This window comes from Elephantulus edwardii, unplaced genomic scaffold (assembly GCF_000299155.1).
Source record: "Elephantulus edwardii isolate Elephantulus edwardi_28Jun2011 unplaced genomic scaffold, EleEdw1.0 scaffold00158, whole genome shotgun sequence".
Taxonomy (NCBI): Eukaryota; Metazoa; Chordata; class Mammalia; order Macroscelidea; family Macroscelididae; genus Elephantulus; species Elephantulus edwardii.
In genome coordinates, this window is record NW_006399908.1 from 1,596,389 (window position 1) to 1,615,491 (window position 19,103).

The 19,103-nt window shown below is 42.1% G+C and overlaps 2 protein-coding genes across 3 annotated transcripts in view; both read left to right on the top strand.

Moving 5' to 3' along the window:
• Positions 1 to 5,641, top strand: part of PLS1 (plastin 1) — a 78,078-nt gene extending 72,437 nt beyond the window's left edge. Inside the window, exons 13-15 of the mRNA XM_006895106.1 lie at positions 152 to 275; positions 5,137 to 5,261; positions 5,459 to 5,641. Of these exons, the coding sequence (XP_006895168.1) occupies positions 152 to 275; positions 5,137 to 5,261; positions 5,459 to 5,594 (385 nt within the window). The 3' untranslated portion in view covers positions 5,595 to 5,641. The remainder of the gene's footprint in view (positions 1 to 151; positions 276 to 5,136; positions 5,262 to 5,458) is intronic.
• An 11,504-nt stretch (positions 5,642 to 17,145) lies between these two features.
• TRPC1 (transient receptor potential cation channel, subfamily C, member 1) overlaps positions 17,146 to 19,103 on the top strand; it is a 101,873-nt gene continuing 99,915 nt past the window's right edge. The window contains exon 1 of one of the 2 annotated variants that reach the window (XM_006895107.1): positions 17,146 to 17,801. In XM_006895107.1, coding sequence (XP_006895169.1) covers positions 17,627 to 17,801 — 175 coding nt within the window. In that variant the 5' untranslated portion in view covers positions 17,146 to 17,626. The remainder of the gene's footprint in view (positions 17,802 to 19,103) is intronic. The other variant, XM_006895108.1, reaches the window with a different exon arrangement.

Consider the following 19,103-nt stretch of genomic DNA (forward strand, 5'->3'; position numbering starts at 1 on the left):
AGATGTCTCCCAAGTACAAATACCAGGCTAAAATTAGAAATATTTATTAGAGCTGAAATATCTCTTAAATATTTATCTAAGTACTGACTGAAAAGATAATAGAACAAGTCTTACCCATTTGTGTCTTAAATATGTATCTTTCCTATTGCAGGTACACATTGAATGTGCTATCAGATCTTGGAGAAGGTGAAAAAGTAAATGATGATATTATTATCAAATGGGTCAATCAGACTCTTAAAAATGCAAGCAAAAAGACTTCTATTTCCAGCTTCAAGGTAATCAGAAGAGTATTTCTTTTTTGAGGGGTAGTGTAAGAAACTAAGTTAGGAGGGAATTGTTATTGGGAATCACATTGGCTTAGGTTCAGTAAGATTTATATTAATGTATCACAGCCACACTTAACTTCTGAGTGTAGGCAAATGAATTATGTAGCATTTGTAAACCCCTCCAAAGATGATTTGAATTTTCACTTTTTTACATTGTTCTAAATCATGTAAATACAGGTTAATTGTGAGCAGCCTCAGTAATATGATCTTATCAAAAGAAATAGAACCAAAAGAATCCAATTGCAGATGGAAAGGAAAGATTAAAAAGTCATTGTTTAAAAAGTCATTGTTTATGCAGGACCTGTCCTGTTTTATGCTCCCTAGCGGCAGTATCAGAATTGTATTGGCATCATTTCCAAGGCATAACAGACCCAGCCAAACTGATTCAAGTGGGAATTGAGAAAACGGGTAGGAAAAAAAAATCTTGTCATCTGGATTCATAATGGCACTTAACACTCACTTCTGAGCATTTGTGGATGATTCATCAAGCGTTGAAAGTGTAATCTGCATACACCCACTAATTTTCATGCATCTCCATTGTGTTTGTTTGGCTTTTGCATGGAAGCCCTGTCAGCTCAAATAAGCATGTCTGCTTGCACTTTTCATTTGTGAGCCTTGTGTGTGTGATTTTATTATGATAGGTGGAAAACCAGCAATTAGCCTGTATTTTTGTAAAACAGTGAAACATAACAAGTGCAACATAACAAAGTGCAATCCAATTAAGAGTCAGGTGGTTGGTAGAGATTCTGCTTGAGTCCTTTTTCAAGCACTCTATTTTTACCTTTTAGAAAGAGTTCATAATATTGAGTTCTTATTGTGCTTATTTTTCTAAAAAGTAATTTTCAGAGTATTATTTGTCTCTGTGTATGTATAGGTACAAAACACAGTTTAAAAATTTAAAACATGATGAAACTCACTAAAGTATTCTGTAATTCAGATTTACTCTTTAAAATGGTAGTAAACTTATATGTACACGAATGTATATGAACTTTGTAAGTAAACCAGCATAAAAAAAAATTATATGAAGTCCTTAAACATAATGAGCATATTGTATCAAGTAAAATGAGAAAATGGTTTGGGGAAGAAATCTAGAAATGTTAATTGAAGTATTACTATGTAAGTAACTTTTCTAAGTGAACAATAAAAAAGATACAGGATAGAAGGCACTGATTTGGCCCTCAGTGTTCACCATTTCGAAGAAAATGAAAAAGAGAGTAAATGGTAAAATATAAATGAAGTAATAGAGCAAATAGTATCATGGAAAAGTCTAAGTGATCATTTCTTCCTGAATGGCTTCTGAAGAATGGGCAGAGAACCGACCCAGGATGGGTTGGAGGAAGAATGGTGTAAATGCAAGAATAGTGTGAAGGAAGCCAAGTAGCAGTCAAAGAGTGATGTGATAAAAAGTCTGAGTGGGCCTGAGTGAGGAAAAGCACTGACAGTTGTGAGGATGCATAGAAGAAGAACATCTATGATTTGACCTCTTTATGTAGGGAATCAAGAGAGGGAAAAATTAGCAGAATCCATAAGTGGCTGGAAAACAGGTAACACCAACAGAAATGGGAATTTCATGAGGTAGAGTTGTTCTCTTCAAAAAGTGATGAGTTCTGTTTTAAGCATGTTAGATTTCAGGTAATTTTCATGAAGTAAGTTAGAAGAAACTATGAAGATTGCACTGGAACGTAGAGAAGCCAAAGCACAAGGAAGAATCCTAGACACTAAAGAGCTGAACAGAAGATTCCAAAAGGCAGCACGGAATGACAAAGCAAAATATTACAGTGAAATGTGCGAGGAGCTAGAGTCGGAAAATCAAAAGGGCCGAACCCGTTCACCATTTCTTAAGCTCAAGGAACTGAAGAGCAAATTCAAACCTCGAGTTGCTACAATCAAGGATGCTTTAGGCAGAATGTTAAATGATCCAGGAGGTATCAAAAAAAGATGGAAGGAATATACTGAGTCATTGTACCGAAAGGAATTGGCAGATACAGAAGAATTTAATGAAATAGCATTTGAGCCAGAGCCTATGGTGATGAAGGCAGAAGTTCAAGCTGCTTTGAAGGAAATAGCAAAAATTAAGGCCCCAGGAATAGATGGTATACCAATTGACATATTTCAGCTAACAGATGCTGCCCTGGATGTGCTCACCAAGTTGTGCCAAGAAATCTGGAGAACAACCACTTGGCCAACTAACTGGAAGAGGTCTATATTTGTTCCCATCCCAAAGAAGGGTGACCCAACTGAGTGTGCAAACTACAGAACAATATCATTGATTTCACATGCAAGCAAGACTCTACTGAAGATTATCCAGAAACGACTGGAACAGTACATCAGCAGAGAACTGCCAGAAGTCCAGGCTGGGTTTAGAAGGGGTCGTGGTACTAGGGATGTTGTAGCTGATGTTAGATGGATCTTAGCTGAAAGCAGAGAATACCAGAAGAATGTCTATCTGTGTATCATTGGTTATGCAAAGGCATCTGACTGTGTGGATCATAACAACCTGTGGCTGACTCTGAGAAGAATGGGAATCCCAGAACATTTAATCGTGCTAATGTGAAACCTATACTTGCACCAAGAGGCTCATCAGAACAGAGCAGGGCAACACTGCATGGTTCAAAATTGGGAAGGGTGTACGTCAGGGATGTGTCCTATCTCCATACCTTTTCAACCTATATGCAGAGCAGATTATCTGAGAGGCTGGGCTCTATGAGGAGAAGCGTGGCATTAGGATTGGTGGACGATCTATCAACAGTCTGTGTTATGCAGGTGACACAACCTTGCTTGCTGAAACTGAGGAGGACCTTATGCACTTATTGCAGAGGGTCAAGGACTGCAGCCTTCAATATGGACTGAGGCTCAATGTTAAGAAGACAAAAATTCTCACCACTGGACCAATCGGTAGCATCAGGATGGATGGCAAAGAGATTGAGATTGTTCACAGCTTCAGTGTGCTCGGCTCCACGGTCAACACCCTTGGCACCAGTAGCCAGGACGGCACATAACAAGAACAATAAGTTAGAGGAAAAGAGGTGTTAAAACTGAGGACTGAGATTTAGTGATTAAGTAGAAGAATTCATGTCAGGGGAGGACACAACCCTTTCCTACATCTCTTCCTCTATGTTGATGTTGTTATGTGCTATCGAGTCACTTGCGACTCATAGCGACCCTATGTACAACAGCCCTAAACTCTGCTCTATCCTGCGCCAATCGCACTATCTCTGACACGCCCATCCCGATTACCCCAGTCATTGAATCAATCCACCTCATAAAGGGCCTTCCTCTCCTGCGGTGTCCCACCACCCTCCCAAGCATGATGTCCCTCTCCAAGGACCTGTCCCTCCTTACAACATGTCCAAAGTATGTTAGACGAAACCTCAGAATCCTTGCCTCCAAGGAGCAGCCCAATTTAACCCTCTCAAGGATGAATCTGTTTGTTTTCCTAGCAGTCCATGGTACCCTCAACACTCTTCTCCAACACCAAAGCTCAAAAGCATCAATACTCCTTCTATCCTCCCTGGTCATTGTCCAGCATAACAAGTGATTACAAAGACCATGGCCTGTATCAGACACACTCAAGTCTCCAGAGGGAAACCATTGCTCTTCAGAACTTTGAAAAGGTCCCTAACAGCAGACTTTCCCATGGCAATACGTCTTTTAATTTCCTGGCTACTGGAGAGTAAGGTGTTAATTCTTCCTTCTTCTTCTTCTTCTTCTCTTCTTCGCTTGTGGGAAAGGCTTAATTCTGTGGCTTGAGCTGCTGAATTTATTGGCGAAACTAGCCAGTCAATCTTCTTGTATATTGGTGAAACTCGCAAATCCTCCTGTGGATTGGTGAGATAGCCAGTCCCATTATGGATATAGGCCTACACTCATCCACATGGTCAAATTAGACAATGGCTAGGAAAGTCATATTGAAAGATCAGCTTTTAACTCCAGTCTCCAAGGCTTTAAATCTTTCTGGAAGTAGACTGCTACATCTTCTCTTCCTCAGAGCGACCTTTTAATCAGCAGCTGATTGTTTAACTATTGTGCCACCAGCATTCGTATTCAAGCTGAGAGAGCTTATCCCATTGGTTCAAGTACTTGTACATGATAGGATCAATTCATACTAACATTTCTGATTACAAATTCAGTGCTGTTTTCTTGTTCATTTTTAGTTCACCTAAGCAGTGATATAAAAATAAAATGTTAAGTGTTAGAATCAAGTAGTCCATAGATTCAGGTATTGGCTTTGTTCTTACTGGCTATGTGAACAAGTCATATGAACTCTCTGAAACTCAAATTTTTGTCTCTAAATAAAAGAGATTCAAATTTTTAATCATCAGGCCTTTTAGGAAGATTAAGAGAATCAAAGCATGTAAAACAACTGGTACAATGCTTTTTGGTAATGTTTCAATTCTTTTCTCTATTCCTTTAATTTTTCTTTCTGAAAATTATTAAGTGAAAATTTAGGGATTCATGGCCTAAAAAGTATATATATTATTCCTACAAGTTATACAACTACCGATGTCCTGTCTTCTATCCAAAGTTACATATTTTTTATAATATAGACATTACAGTTATCATACTCTAGGAATTGTTACTTCCAAAAATACTAGGGATGGTTACCATTTTCTATACTATAATCTGTCTAACGATGGAATAGAAAGAATATTTTAAATGGTTTATGATGTTTATGATCTGGCTACAGAAAACCAGAATTTTAGGAACAAATAAAAACTAGAGATTACTTCCAGCGATATAATGAGAACAGTTTGGCACTTATAAAAATGAAAATTCAGACATTTATGACTACTCATCTTTTTCCCCATAGGACAAGTCTATTAGCACCAGTTTACCTGTCCTAGATTTAATAGATGCCATTGCACCAAATGCAGTTCGTCAGGAAATGGTCAAAAGAGAAGCATTATCTGATGAGGACAAGCTGAATAATGCTAAGTAAGAAAGGTTATCGTATTTTTAAAATGTCATTCTAAGTACAGTTTGTAATGGAATATGATTTAAGACTCAAAAACGTAACCTTTTTTGTAAAGTTAATCTTACTTACCATAACATATCCTCCTTTTGTTAAGACATTAAGTGAAAACAAAGTAAATGACTAATACCAAAATTTCTTTCTTTTTTTTCTTTTCAAGATACGCCATTTCGGTTGCTCGAAAGATTGGTGCCCGGATATATGCATTACCTGATGACCTGGTAGAAGTGAAACCAAAGATGGTTATGACAGTGTTCGCCTGTCTAATGGGAAAAGGACTGAACAAAATAAAATAATGAATCATTTAACACTCTGCCACACTGATCAGGTTGAATGCCTCACAGTTTACAGAATTCTGAAATGTAGTGCATATATAAAATTATTTGTATGTATGCTCAAAATAGTTATGTATTCATTAATGCAATTTAGTATCCTATTCATAATAGTTAGACTTTCTCAACATTTCTGAATAACATAATTAATTTACTAATCAATAGAATATGTCCATTACCAAGCTGATAATCCATGATTAAATTATTCTTTTCCTAAATGTCTCATTGAAACAAAACTGATTCATTGATTTATGTGGTCAAAAAGATCAGTGCAAAAAGCTTTTTTTTGCAGGTCTTGCTGTGCATTGTGTTTTGATTATTTTGTGTGTATTATGTTATTTTGATCTTGATCATAAATACTCAGCCATAAACCAGTTCAGTCTTTCTATTTTTGTCCTCTAAATGGTCTAAAAATTTGACTTTTCTATAAATTTCTATATTATCTAAAAATTCAATTAAGCAGGCATTGTTCATTACTATTAAACATTTTTATATAGAAGAGCTCTTGAAGAGACCCCAGAATTCACTCTCTTGTATACATAGCAGGAACTTCTTACTTAAAACTTATTTTAACTGTATTAATAATTTACAGATGCTCATTTGACAAGAAAACTTTAACTGTGACATATAACATATGTATGTTCACAGAAATTTCATTAGAGAAATGTTTTGGACCCAAATTGCCTATTTCCCTACTCAGTATGCTATCAGTCAATTAGAGGCATTTGCTGTAACCCCAATACCTGTACAGTACTTTCAGTTTGTGGAAATCTGATTCATGGGTGTTTAGATTTTTTAAAAAAAAATTGCAGCAGTATTCATTCTGAATATACATACAATAAATTGTCAACTGATGCCTTGCAAATAATTTGTAACCAAATATGGACCAGAGCACTCAAGACATATTAACACTGTTTTATTAGCTTTGAACTGTACTTGCTAAATTTGATTTAAGGAGATGTGGTGGTGAAGTGTATGCAGTATGTTTTGGACTGCTAAATGTAAAGTCGAGAGTTCAAACCCACTACCTACTCTTAAGGAAGAAAGATGGGCTGCATCCCTAGTACTTTATAACCCCCAAAGCCCAATGAAGGGTTGATGTGAGGCAAACTGGCACAATGGCTTGGTTTTCATTTTGGTCTATATATAAGTCCTAAGTAATTTAGGATATATCCACAGAATACCATTAATAGAAAGGAACAAAAGTTCCTGGCCTGGATAGAGTATTTTTTATGTGATTTTCCCCCCAAAGCTTCCTTCTAATTTGCAATGTTTGGTTCATGGTTCTATGACTTGAGTATCTAAACCTTCAGACTCGTTTTTGTATGAGTTGATTTAGCACCAGCCCTTTCTGTATCTTCCCTGGCTATAGCCAGTGAGCTGTTCTGTTGTACAGCCAACATGCTGTCACTTACCTCAGTGTGAATGAAGAGCCTAAATTTCCTTCCAATCATTGATTAAAACATACAGGTTGCTATGAGGAAGACTGCTTATTATTTAGAATAGACTTTTTTAAAGTAAATGATTAACAGGTAAAATTTTCAAATATATTCTTCTATAAGAGATTGCATTTCCTTTTATATTTTGATGACTGCTTTGTTATAATGAAGATTTAGATATGTTCTTGGTTTTTAGTGAGATTATTTAAATTATGTTTCTTCCTCTAAGTATTTTCCTCATTACTTTTACTTACCTGATTTATAGCATCTTAAGAGTGTTACTTTATCACAAAATATATTTAATAAAAATGCTGTGTAAGTCTAAAAGTGTCCATATTTATTTTACTTAATGAAAAACATACAGGCTTGAAATTTAGTCTAGGAAAAGCTTGTTTTGTAAGAAAGGAAAGAAAATTCTTCTTAAGTTAATTTTTAAAACAAAATTCTATGAGGTCATATATTTCTTTGGAAAGGGTTCTTTCACGTGCTAAATTTTAGTAGAGAATAAAGCAACTGTATAATGATTAAAATTTTAAGTTCGTGTTACAATAATGAGTGAATAAATTAATTCATTAACAATAGGCTGTTCCTTGGAGGCAAGGATTTGACAGCCCTACATAGGATTGCTATGAGTTGCAAGTGACTCAATGGCACATAACAACAATGACAAACAAAAATTTGTCCGTATTAAACCAAGGGTTCTACTAGACATTGAAGGTTTAATTGAGAAAAAAATACTAGTTTCCTGAATCATGAATCTTATATCCTACTGGAAGGCAATGGATGCTAAGGAAACTAGTAAGAATTTCAGGTAGTTGGAAAAAAAGCAGGAGAAATAAAATAGGATAATGTGATAGATACATGAGGAATGATGTGGGAAGGAAATTCATCCTACAAATGTGATATTTGAACAGAGATCCGTGTGACGAGGGAGGATCGAGGTAATTTCAGCAAAGGGAACAAGAGCAGAAGCCATGGAGCAGGAAGGGTCTTCTTGGCATTTCAAGAAAAGAAACCACAAGTGGGGTCCAAGAACAATATAGGAAGGATTCTATTCCATTTGTAGGAATAGATCTGAATTTAATTTTTCTTTCTAGGGCTAGATTTGTGACTGTTTTGGTTTTGGGTTTTTTTTCTCTTGTACATGTGGTTTGGTTTCTTTCAACAATGGACAGTTCCTGAACTTTGCCAGAACTTGTTCATTACAGTCCTACCATGGTCTCCGTATCACAGATGCAAAGTCCATGAAGGGTGATCATTGACCTTTAAAATGACAGTTCATATGTTGCCAGGTGCTGTTAAGCTGAGTATGATTCACATTGAATAACACACCTGAACCCTGTCCTGTCCTGTGCCATGTTAATAAACTCTTAATCCCATTGCTGCAGTCACCATGTCTGTCCATCTTGTTGAAGGACTTTCTCTGGGGATGCTAAAATACTCTAGCTTACACTATAAAATGAGTTCTAGATGAGCTGTATTAAAGCACTTGATTGCTTAACCAAAAAGTTGATTATTGCAGACCGAGGGTGAAGTATGTTAATAATAACGAGACAAAACACCAAGAATGTTTAATAAACAGAGAGTGTAAAAGACAGGGGCCAGCAGTTCGAATAAACTGAAGCACCAAAAGCCATGCCTCTCTGTGTATTTCTTGAGAATCAGGGAAATAAATCATAAAGAGAATTTTCTTGTAAACGAAGCGAAATATTTCTTTATTGTCAACCTAATGCTTTAGCTCAGGAAGGAAGTATTTTACATGTATTAACACTCCCTCTGCACTGGGACAGCTCATTTCCTGTGATCTGTCACAAGAGAAATTCCAACTTATAAATTTGTAATTCCTTCAATTCCTGAATAAGCATATGGTTTTTCATATAATATTTGGAGGAAATTTGGCTTCCCATAGTTGATGATTTGAGTTCCTCAGCGATTCTTCAGAAGAACAATGTGGCAAGCTGTGCTGTAAAGATGCACAGCCTTGGAAATGATGGGGCAGTTTTACTCTGACCTCAGGGTCCCAGTGAATTGCACCTTAACACTGGCAGGGACTATACTAGATGAAGACTATCAGGAAGACAAGATGATCTGCATCTGAGATGATCCAGAAAGCACCTGAAGAACAGGATATAATTCCAGTCCTAAAGAGTTGAATAGAAGATTTCAAAAGGCAGCACGGGATGATAAAGTAAAATATTACAATGAAATGTGCAAGGAGTTGGAGTCAGATAATCAAAAGCACCAAACTCGCTCAGCATTTCTTAAGCTCAAGGAACTGAACAACAAATTCAAACCTAGAGTTGCTATAATGAAGGATGCTTTAGGCAGAATATGAAATGATCCAGGAAGTATTAAAGAAGATGGAAAGAATATACTGAGTCACTGTATCGAAAGGAATTGGCAGACACAGAAGAATTTCAAGAAACAACCTATGAGCAAGAGTCTATGGTGATGAAGGAAGAAGTTCAAGCTGCTTTGAAGGAAATAGCAAAAAATAAGGCCCCAGGAATAGATGATATACCAATTGACATATTTCAGCTAACAGATGCTGCCCTGGATGTGCTCACCAAGTTGTGCCAAGAAATCTGGAGAACAACCACCTGGCCAACTGACTGGAAGAGATCTATATTTGTTCCCATCCCAAAGAAAGGTGACCCAACTGAGTGCAGAAACTACAGAACAATATAATTAATTTCACATGCAAGCAAGATTTTACTGAAGATTATCCAAAAACGACTGGAACAGCACATCAGCAGAGAACTGCCAGAAGCCCAGGCTGGGTTTAGAAGGGGTCGTGGTACTAGGGATATTGTAGCTGATGTTAGGTGGATCTTAGCTGAAAGCAGGGAATACCAGAGAAATGTATATCTGTGTTTCATTGATTATGCAAAGGCGTTTGACTGTGTGGATCATAACAAACTGTGGCTGACTCTGAGAAGAATGGGAATATCAGAACAGTTAATCGTGCTAATGCGAAACCTATACTTGGACCAAGAGGCAGTCGTCAGAACAGAGCATGGAAACACTGCATGGTTCAAAATTGGGAAGGGCGTACGCCAGGGATGTGTCCTGTCTCCATACCTTTTCAACCTGTATGCAGAACATATCATCTTGGAGGCTGGACTCTATGAGGAGAAATGTGGTATCAGGATTGGTGGAAGATGTATCAACAATCTGCGTTATGCAGATGACACAACCCTTCTTGCTGAAACTGAGGAGGACCTGAAGCGCTTGCTGCAGAGGGTCAAGAACTGCAGCCTCTAATATGGATTGGGGCTCAATCTCAAGAAGAGAAAGATTCTCACCACTGGGCCAATTGGTAGCATCAGGATGGATGGTGAAGAGATTGAGATTGTTCACATCTTTAGTTTGCTTGGCTCCACAGTCAACACTCTCGGCACCAGTAGCTGGGAAATTAAAAGATGTATTGCCATGGGAAAGTCTGCTGTTAGGGACCTCTCCAAAGTACTTAAGAGCAATGGTGTCTCTCTGGAGACTAAGGTGCATCTGATACAGGCCATGGTCTTTGCAATCACTCGTTATGCATCAGAGTTGGACAATGACTAAGGAGGATAGAAGGAGAATTGATGCCTTTGAGCTGTGGTGCTGCAGAAGAGTATTGAGGGTACCATGGACTGCTAGGAAAACAGACTTATCCTGGAAAGGGTCAAACCTGGCAGCTCCTTGGAGTCAAGGATTCTGAGGCTCTGTCTAACATACTTTGGACTTGTAAGGAGGGACAGGTCCTTAGAGAGGGACATCAGGCTTGGGAGAGTGGAGGGACAGCACAGGAGGGGAAGGCCCTCTATGAGGTGGATTGATTCAGTGACTGGGGTAATCGGGATGGGTGTATCAGAGATGGTGCGATTGGCACAGGATAGAGCAGAGTTTAGGGCTGTTGTACATAGGGTTGCTATGAGTCGCAAATGACTCGACAGCACGTAACAACCACAACAACAGTGTTCTTTAAAAGACAAAGTCTCCAAATGGGGCATTCCCTCAGACCCACAAGTTCAGGGGCTGAACCTGGTTCAGCAGGAAACAGGAATCCCTAGAGTGCACCAGAGGCAGGGTTCCTCGAGAGCAGTATAGGAAAGAGAGGCGAGGAAAGGGTCAGAGATCACTTACCACGGACGGCTGCTAGGGGGAGCAGCAAGGACCAGGGAGGGCCCGAATCAAGGCCTGGTTTTCGGTAGAGGAGCAACCTCTAAGAGGCACCTACTCCTCCCGAGCTTTTGGTACCGTCCACCTATGAGGCAGTTTTGCCCCTGGAACTTCTGGGTCTCATGGAATAAGATTGACAATGCCCAGCCTTGATCCCCATCACCCTTGCCGAGACTTGAGTAACTATTTAGGTAGCAGATAAGTCTATATCTTTTTTAAATCAGACTCGGGGGTCTACCTTCTCCATCCTCCCCAACTTTTCAGGTGCTACTAATCTTTCCCAGGTCAGTCATGGAGATTCATGGCAAACCTAGTTTTCCACATTGAACTCCTCATTTGCCCTGTACACTTGACAATAGACCTTTCATGCACTCTTCCCTAGTTCTGCCTTCCTGCCCCATCCCCCTGTTAGGTTGAGACACCTTGCAATCACTCCAAGCAACCATCTCTATACCTCATATTTCATCTCCATCTACAAATGTCTCCCTCTTGCTTTTTCTAATCTCTCACCTGTCTACTTCTCCAAATAGCAAGCTTCCCCTTCCCCCTTCTGATGTAGATCCAATTGTATGGGACACATCAAAGCCTGTAGTTGCCTCTCACCACACCCATGTTCACCTTTCTCTAAAAAACCTTACATTGTTCACTTATTGACCTCAGTTTCCAATCTCTGTTACCCACAGATGTGGCCTGCTCTCTATCATATCCTGGCTCCTTGGCCAAGGCCTCCTAAGTCCCACTAACTCTCCTTGTAACACTTCTATACTCCTAGTCCATTAGCTATCAGAAGCCTATCAGCTCATTGAAGGCCTGCATCAATGATGCAGTCATCCCCATACACCCAGTAGTTCCTAACCCCTATACACTCCTATCACATATCCCACCAAACACCCCTCATTCATTTCACTGTTTTAGACCTAAAGGATGCTTTCTTTACAGTTCCTTTACACCCTGACTCCTATTTCCTGTTTGCTTTCACATGGACAGACCCTGATACCCACCTGTCGTTACAACTCACATGGACCGTGCTCCCACAGGGGTTCTGCGACAGCCCCCACCTCTTTGGTCAGGCTCTTAGACAAGATCTGTCCTCGCTTTCCCTTTCTCCCAGTATTTTGTTACAATATGTTGATTATTTCCTCCTATGTAGCCCTTCCTATGATCTTTCTCATTGTTACACTGTTCTACTCCTTAATTTCCTAGGAACCAAAACCTGTTATGTCTCCCCAGCCAATGCCCAGCTGTCTTAACCTTCTATAGCATAGTTTGGGGTGCTCCTCACCTCCACCACAAAATCTTTCACCATTGACTGTATTTCAGCTCTTCAATCTCTACAACCACCTGAAAACACAGACCAAATACTTTCTTTTCTCAGGCTTGCGGGGTTCTTCCAACACTGGGTCCCAAATTTCACTACTTTAACAAAACCTCTATACAATACAGCCTGTGAAACCCCCATGGGGGCACTTACTTTCTCCACCACAGTTCAAAAATCCTTTTTTACACTTCATGATACCCTTATCTCTGCCCCTCCTTTTCCCCTTCCCAACCCAACTAAGCCTTTCTGCTTATTCACAGAAGAGCACCAAGGCCATGCAGTAGGAGTCCTTACATGTTGTTGTTATGTGCCATCGAGTCGTTTCCGACTCATAGCGATCCTATGCACAACAGCTCTAAACCCTGCTCTATCCTGCGCCAACTGCACCGCCTCTGACACACTCATCCCGATTACCCCAGTCACCGAATCAATCCATCTCAAAGAGGGTCTTCCCCTCCTGCGCTGTCCCTCCACCCTCCCAAGCATGATGTCCCTCTCCAAGGATCTTTCCCTCCTGGCAACGTGTCCAAAGAGTGTCAGACGAAGCCCCAGAATCCTTGCCTCCAAGGAGCAGCTTGGTTTAATCCTCTCCAAGATGAATCTGTTTGTTTTCCTGGCAGTCCATGGTACATTCAGTACCCTTCTCCAGCACCACAGCTCAAAAGCATCCACTCTCCTTCTGTCCTCCCTAGTCATTGTCCAACTCTCTGATGCATAACAAGCGATTGCAAATACCATGACGTGTATCAGGCGCACCTTAGTCTCCAGAGAGACACTGTTGCTCCTGAGTACCTTTACATACGGAGTCCTTACATAGCCTGTCAATATACAAACCAGTTGCTTACTTATCCCAGCATCTCACCACAACTGTCAAAGGTTGGTTGCCCTGCCTGCTCACACTCTCACAGCCTATTACTGTTTACTCCCCAAATCGTCTTACAGACCTTTTTCACCCACAAAGCTTTAACCCTCCTCAGCCCATCACTCTTACAAATCTTTCAACTTCTGTTTATTGAAAACCCCTCCGTAAATCTCCAAGTGTCACCACCACTTAACCCAGCCAGAAGGACTATTCACTCCACTGCTTGCAATCTGTTTCTTACATAACCAAGTTGAAGACTATAGCCCAGCACCTATGGTGGCTTCCCATATTCATCCTGTAAAATCCACACACCTATGCTGGTAACCTCCTTGATGCACAATCACATACAATCCTATCTTTTGGTTATGGAGGAAAAATGGTGGTGGGGGAAGCAGTTTCTTTAAACCTCTTTGACCCTTAGGACCCTAAATGGGCCAAAGGAGTGGAGGGAAAACTGTACAGAACAAAGGAAGCTCACTCCCAGGAGCTACCCCACAAATCTGGAAAACTTACACTCAAATAGCCCTGCTAGTTAGTGACTCTGTTAAACAACTAGCTGACCATTCTAATGACATCTCCCAATAAGAATCGTCACTACAATTGGCCTTAAACCCATATGCCAGTCAACCTTTTTCTTAGCTACCCCTAATCTTTCAAAGAGCCTTTCTACTTAATCATACTAAGGTAAAAGATATCACTGAATGCTTTCCCTGCTTTTTAAGTGCCTATTTTGACAGCTCTCCACTTCTAGCAGTACCCTTCCCTTCACTATAGCATGCAAACCACTATTCATCTTCCAGGAAGCCTCTTAAACTCTTATTTCCTTGTTCCATCCTAGCACAGATACCAGTTATGCTCATTGCTATATCTCATCCTCCTCTTCCTCAGCTACTTGTAACACTACCACAACAGTGTCAGGAAATAGATATGCTTCTTCTGGAGGATTCTTCTGGTGCAACTTCGCTCTCTGTAAACAAATTAATACCTCATCCTCACTCCTCTGTGTTCCAACTATATTAGTACCTCAGCTCATGATGTATGGAGATGAAGAACTCTCAGTCCTCTTTGACGCACTCTACAGTTATCACTTTAAATGAGAAGTATTCCTTCCTGTACTGGTAAGGTTATCCCTAGCATCCTCTCTGGTTGCTGTAGGTGTAGATGGTGGTGGCCGAGGCCACTCCCTGATTACCTCAGGAGATTTAAAATAACAACTACAAATAGCTGTAGACGCCTCTGCCAAATCTTTAGCCTCCTTGCAGCAAGAAATCACTTCTCTTGCTCAGGTCTTACAGACAAGATGAGAACTGGACTTGCTTACAGCTGATAAGGGTGGCACCTGTATCTTTCTTAATGAACAATGTTGCTATTATAGCAAAGAAAGTGCTGTAGTAGAGGAAAACCTAGATACTTGACAGACTCAAAGAAGAGCTAAAAAAGGGAAGGGGTCTGACAAATACATAATCAGTGTGGTGGCAAACTGCACTATTTACCTGGCTAGCCCCAGTTCTTGGTCTTCTCTTAATAGTTTGCTCAACATTAATGGTTGCTCCCTGTTCTTTTAAGTTTTTACAGAACCACATCCAGGAAATCTCTCAAGTCACAGTAAACCAAATGCTGCTCTCACCCATATTCCCATCTCCCTAGTGAACCTCTTCCCAGCCCACCAGCCAGCCCCATTCACCACCCCTGTTCAGTAGGAAGTAGCCAGAGAGACTGTGTTGCTCCTATATAACCAAAAGGCTGGAATGAAAGGCCACCTGGGAGCTGGGCAACATTCCACACTGACCACACCTTCTGGGAGATATTCCAATCTGCCTGGCGTAAGACTACTACGGCCAATCAGAAAAGAGCATGACCACCAATGACATCTTGCTTGACTGAGCAACTCCATATTTGGGAACTAACAAAGGGCACCAAATCAACACCCTCCACGGAGAACTGACCACCAGGCTGACCACCCTACTCCCAACCCCTACCTTAAAAGTTTGGCCTATAATTTCTGTTTTACAACTTTGCTGCCTGACCCTGCCTCTCTCTGGCCTCAGGCAGTAAATCTGCCCAAGAGCCACTAATAAATTCTTTCGTTTAACTTCACCCAGTTCTGTGTGCCTTTTTTACCTTACAATGAACTATGTCACCAGGCCTCTTGTGTTTATGGGTACACACACACACACACACACACAGCTCCTTTCAGATTCATTGCCATAACGTTTTGAACCAAGTCGTAGCTGATTTTCCAGTGGACTGCCAAGGCTGTAAATTGCACTGCTGAGAGATTGCCTGTCTTTGTCCTTTTAAGCTACTGGTGGATTCAAACCACCAGAAAGTCTGGGTCTTTGAGTTAGCAGCAAAACTCTCTATAGACAGTGCTACCAGATGTGTGTGTGTGTGTGTGTGTGTGTGTGTGTGTGTAAAACTATATATATACATATGTGTGTGTATATGTAGAGAACTATCTATCACTACATATAAAGAAAAAAAAGTATCCTAAAATACTCTGGAATTTTTATATGAATTCGGGTTATTTAGCTATTGACAAACATTTTTATGAAACTCACACATAAGGACTGCATTGATTTCTAATAGAAGAGTCACTATGAGACTCGATAAGAACTTTGGAAGGCACAAAACAATGATGAAAAGTATATATACATACAGGTTACTGGGGACAATTTTTTTTTCTTTTTTTATATTGGTTTGCTTAAAGTTTGTATACATTGTTTTTCACACTATTCTTCATTCACATTATGTTTCATACAATCGTTCCCATGCATTGTTTTATAATATTAATCGTCATTGGACCTTGCACATCATTATCCTGTCTTTTCAGATCCCCACGAGATCTTTCAAATTTGCTTCACCCCTTCCCTCCACCCACCAAATTGTGCAACCCTGTGGTGTCGCCCCTGCCCATCCACACCCCTCCGCTCCAACCCCGTCCCACCTTGGGTCCCTTATGGCTTCATCCCGGTATGACATCAGGAATGGTATGGCAATTACAGATAAACAACTTCAAAACATCACTACCCCCAAAACTAAAATTTGGTCTTTAGAAACTAGGTGGTTAGCTCAATATAAGTACATACAGGAACACATAGTAGCCCTCCCTTCTGCTTTAGGTGGTTTGTGTATGGTCAAATGGGAACTGATCCTTAGCTGACCCTTTGGCGGGCTTTCAGAGGCACAGGAGGAGACTGCCCAACCTTCTCCTGCGGAGCAGCGGGTGGCCTGGGACCACGTGCCTTTGAGATTGTAGTGCAGCTTCTTGTCACTAGACCACCAGAGCTCAGGGACAGGAAAATGCTTTACAAAGGGCTCAGCTGGTAAGAATCAGTTCGCCCACTGTTGCTTCTTTATTAAATGTGCAGAAGACAGCAAAGGAAATAACCACAAGTAAGGAAATCAGGCGTGGAAGAGGGCGATGCTCCCAGGGCTGCATGAAGCACCCACAAGCCGCCACAAGGGGCGGTGGGTGGGGCGCCCTCGAACCCGCCCCACCTCGGGCCCCGCCCACCATGTACCCCGTCCTATCGCGGCACTTCCTAAGCCAGACCCCACCCCCAGAGGACTCCGCCCCCGCTCCGACCCCCGCCCACTGTAGGCTCAGTCCTATCGCGGGTTCCGCCCAGACCCCACACCAGGCCCTGCCCGCCTAGGACTCCGCCCCCGCCGCAGGCCCCGCCCCCGTATCGTCGCTCTGGAAGAGCCAAGGATGACGTGAGGAGAGAACCGCGAACATCTCTTGGGGCGCAGCAGGACCGGCCGCCAGTTCCACGGCCCGTGAGCCCGGCGGGCGCAGCAGCGCCTTTCGGAGCTCCTCTCCTGATCGCTCATCTTCCTCTCGGGCCAGGCCGCCCCCGGCGCGGCCCCTGCGGCTCCTGGCACGGCCCCGCGCTCGGCTGTGGTCCTGGCGCGCTCCAGTCTGTCGTCCCCGGACGGGCGAGGACCGGCCCGGCTCGGGCGCCGGCGGCTGGGGAGGGGGCGCTGGCCCCGGGGCCGCGCATGCGCCGCCACCAACCTGGGGCTGTCGGTGGAGGGCGAGTGCTGGTTCCGAGGGGAGGCGCCACTTTACGGGGTCAACGGGCCGCGCTCGGAGGCGGCCGTGGGAACCACTCATCCCTTCTGCAGCCGTGGAGAGGGGTTGGAGTCGGGGTCCGGGCCGGCGGCTGCGCCGCCCCCGTCCCCTGGCCTGCCCCCATCATGGGCCGCGATGATGGCGGCCCTGTACCCGAGCACGGACCTCTCGGGCGCCTCCTCTGCCTCCCTCCCTTCTTCCCCATCCTCCTCCTCGCCGCCCAGCGAGGTGATGGCACTGAAGGATGTGCGGGAGGTGAAGGAGGAGAACACTCTGAATGAGAAGCTGTTCTTGCTGGCGTGCGACAAGGGTGAGAGCCAGGCCCATTCTTGCCCCGGGGGCGCCCCGCGCGCGGTGCCCGGGAGGGCCCTCGGTAGATCTGTGCGCGGTCACCCTGCTTTCCCACGCGGCGCGCGCGCGCCAGAGCGCGGGGCCGGCGGTCGAGTCGGGGCTGCGGCTTTGACCGTGACCTCCCCGCTGTGGTCCGAGGCTTAGTAGGCATCCTGGGGATTCCGGAGTTCTCGTCTCGCTCGTACTTAATGCCAGAGTTTAGGAGTTCTTCTGGGAGCCAAAGGAGTTTGTCCCCTTACCCTGGGATTTCCCCCATCCTCCACTTTGCCTTTAAGGCTCTTCTAAGTGCACTTTAATTTTTTAAATTTATTATTATTATTTTATTTTCTTTTTACTTTTGTTATTCTGCTTGACTTTTGAGTGGAATTAGGTCTCTGTGAATCCTAGACGGAGAGCTGTATGAAAAAAGAGCACAGAACTGGATAAATTTTGCTTTACTCCCTAAAACTTTCCCCAGACCAATCGAACTGTTGAACTGCTGCACAGTGTGTTTTTCTTTTCTCCGTTTCAGTCTTGGCTTTGATGGCTTTTATAGCCAAATTTAAAATGCCCACGTTAGTCTATTTTCTAGTGATGCTTGTAATAAACTACTGCCGTTAATTGCACTCAGAACGTCCACTCATAGTTGACCCTCCAGCGGGTTTTCAGAGGCTCAAAGCGCGTAGGAGAATAATTGCCCAAAGGCGACTTTTTATTTCTTGTTGTTGCTGACTCTCCATCGGGTTTTCAGACGCAGTTAATCACTTGGGAGGAGATTGTCCATCTTCCCACGGGGCAGCTGGTGGATTCGAATTGTGGTGCCTTTGGGATTGCAGCGCAGCTCCTTGCCGGCTACCAGAGCCTGTATATATTTTACCAGAGCAAAACAGTTGATTTCCTGCGTGTAAAAAACCGAGGTTTTTTTTGTTTGTTTGTTTTCTAAGTTTATGTGTTTTGTCCTACATTTAGGAAAACTTTAAAAAAATAATAACGTAGCCTTTCAAAACATAAACGTAGAACAATTTATAATGTAGAAGGATTGACTAAAGAGAATTTTGTGTATGTGTGTGTATATGATTTTAACTAAATTGTAATCTCCCTAGCCTCCTCTTGCTCCCTAACTTCTTTGGAAATGGAATTTGCTTTATATAACTTTCTGAAACACATTGGCCTATTAAATTAACATGGTCTACCTATGGCTATGGTCAAGCCACTCTTGTTACATCATTTGTGCTCACCATGGACACAAGTTTGAGGAAAAAGGAAAAGATTTCTATATTTA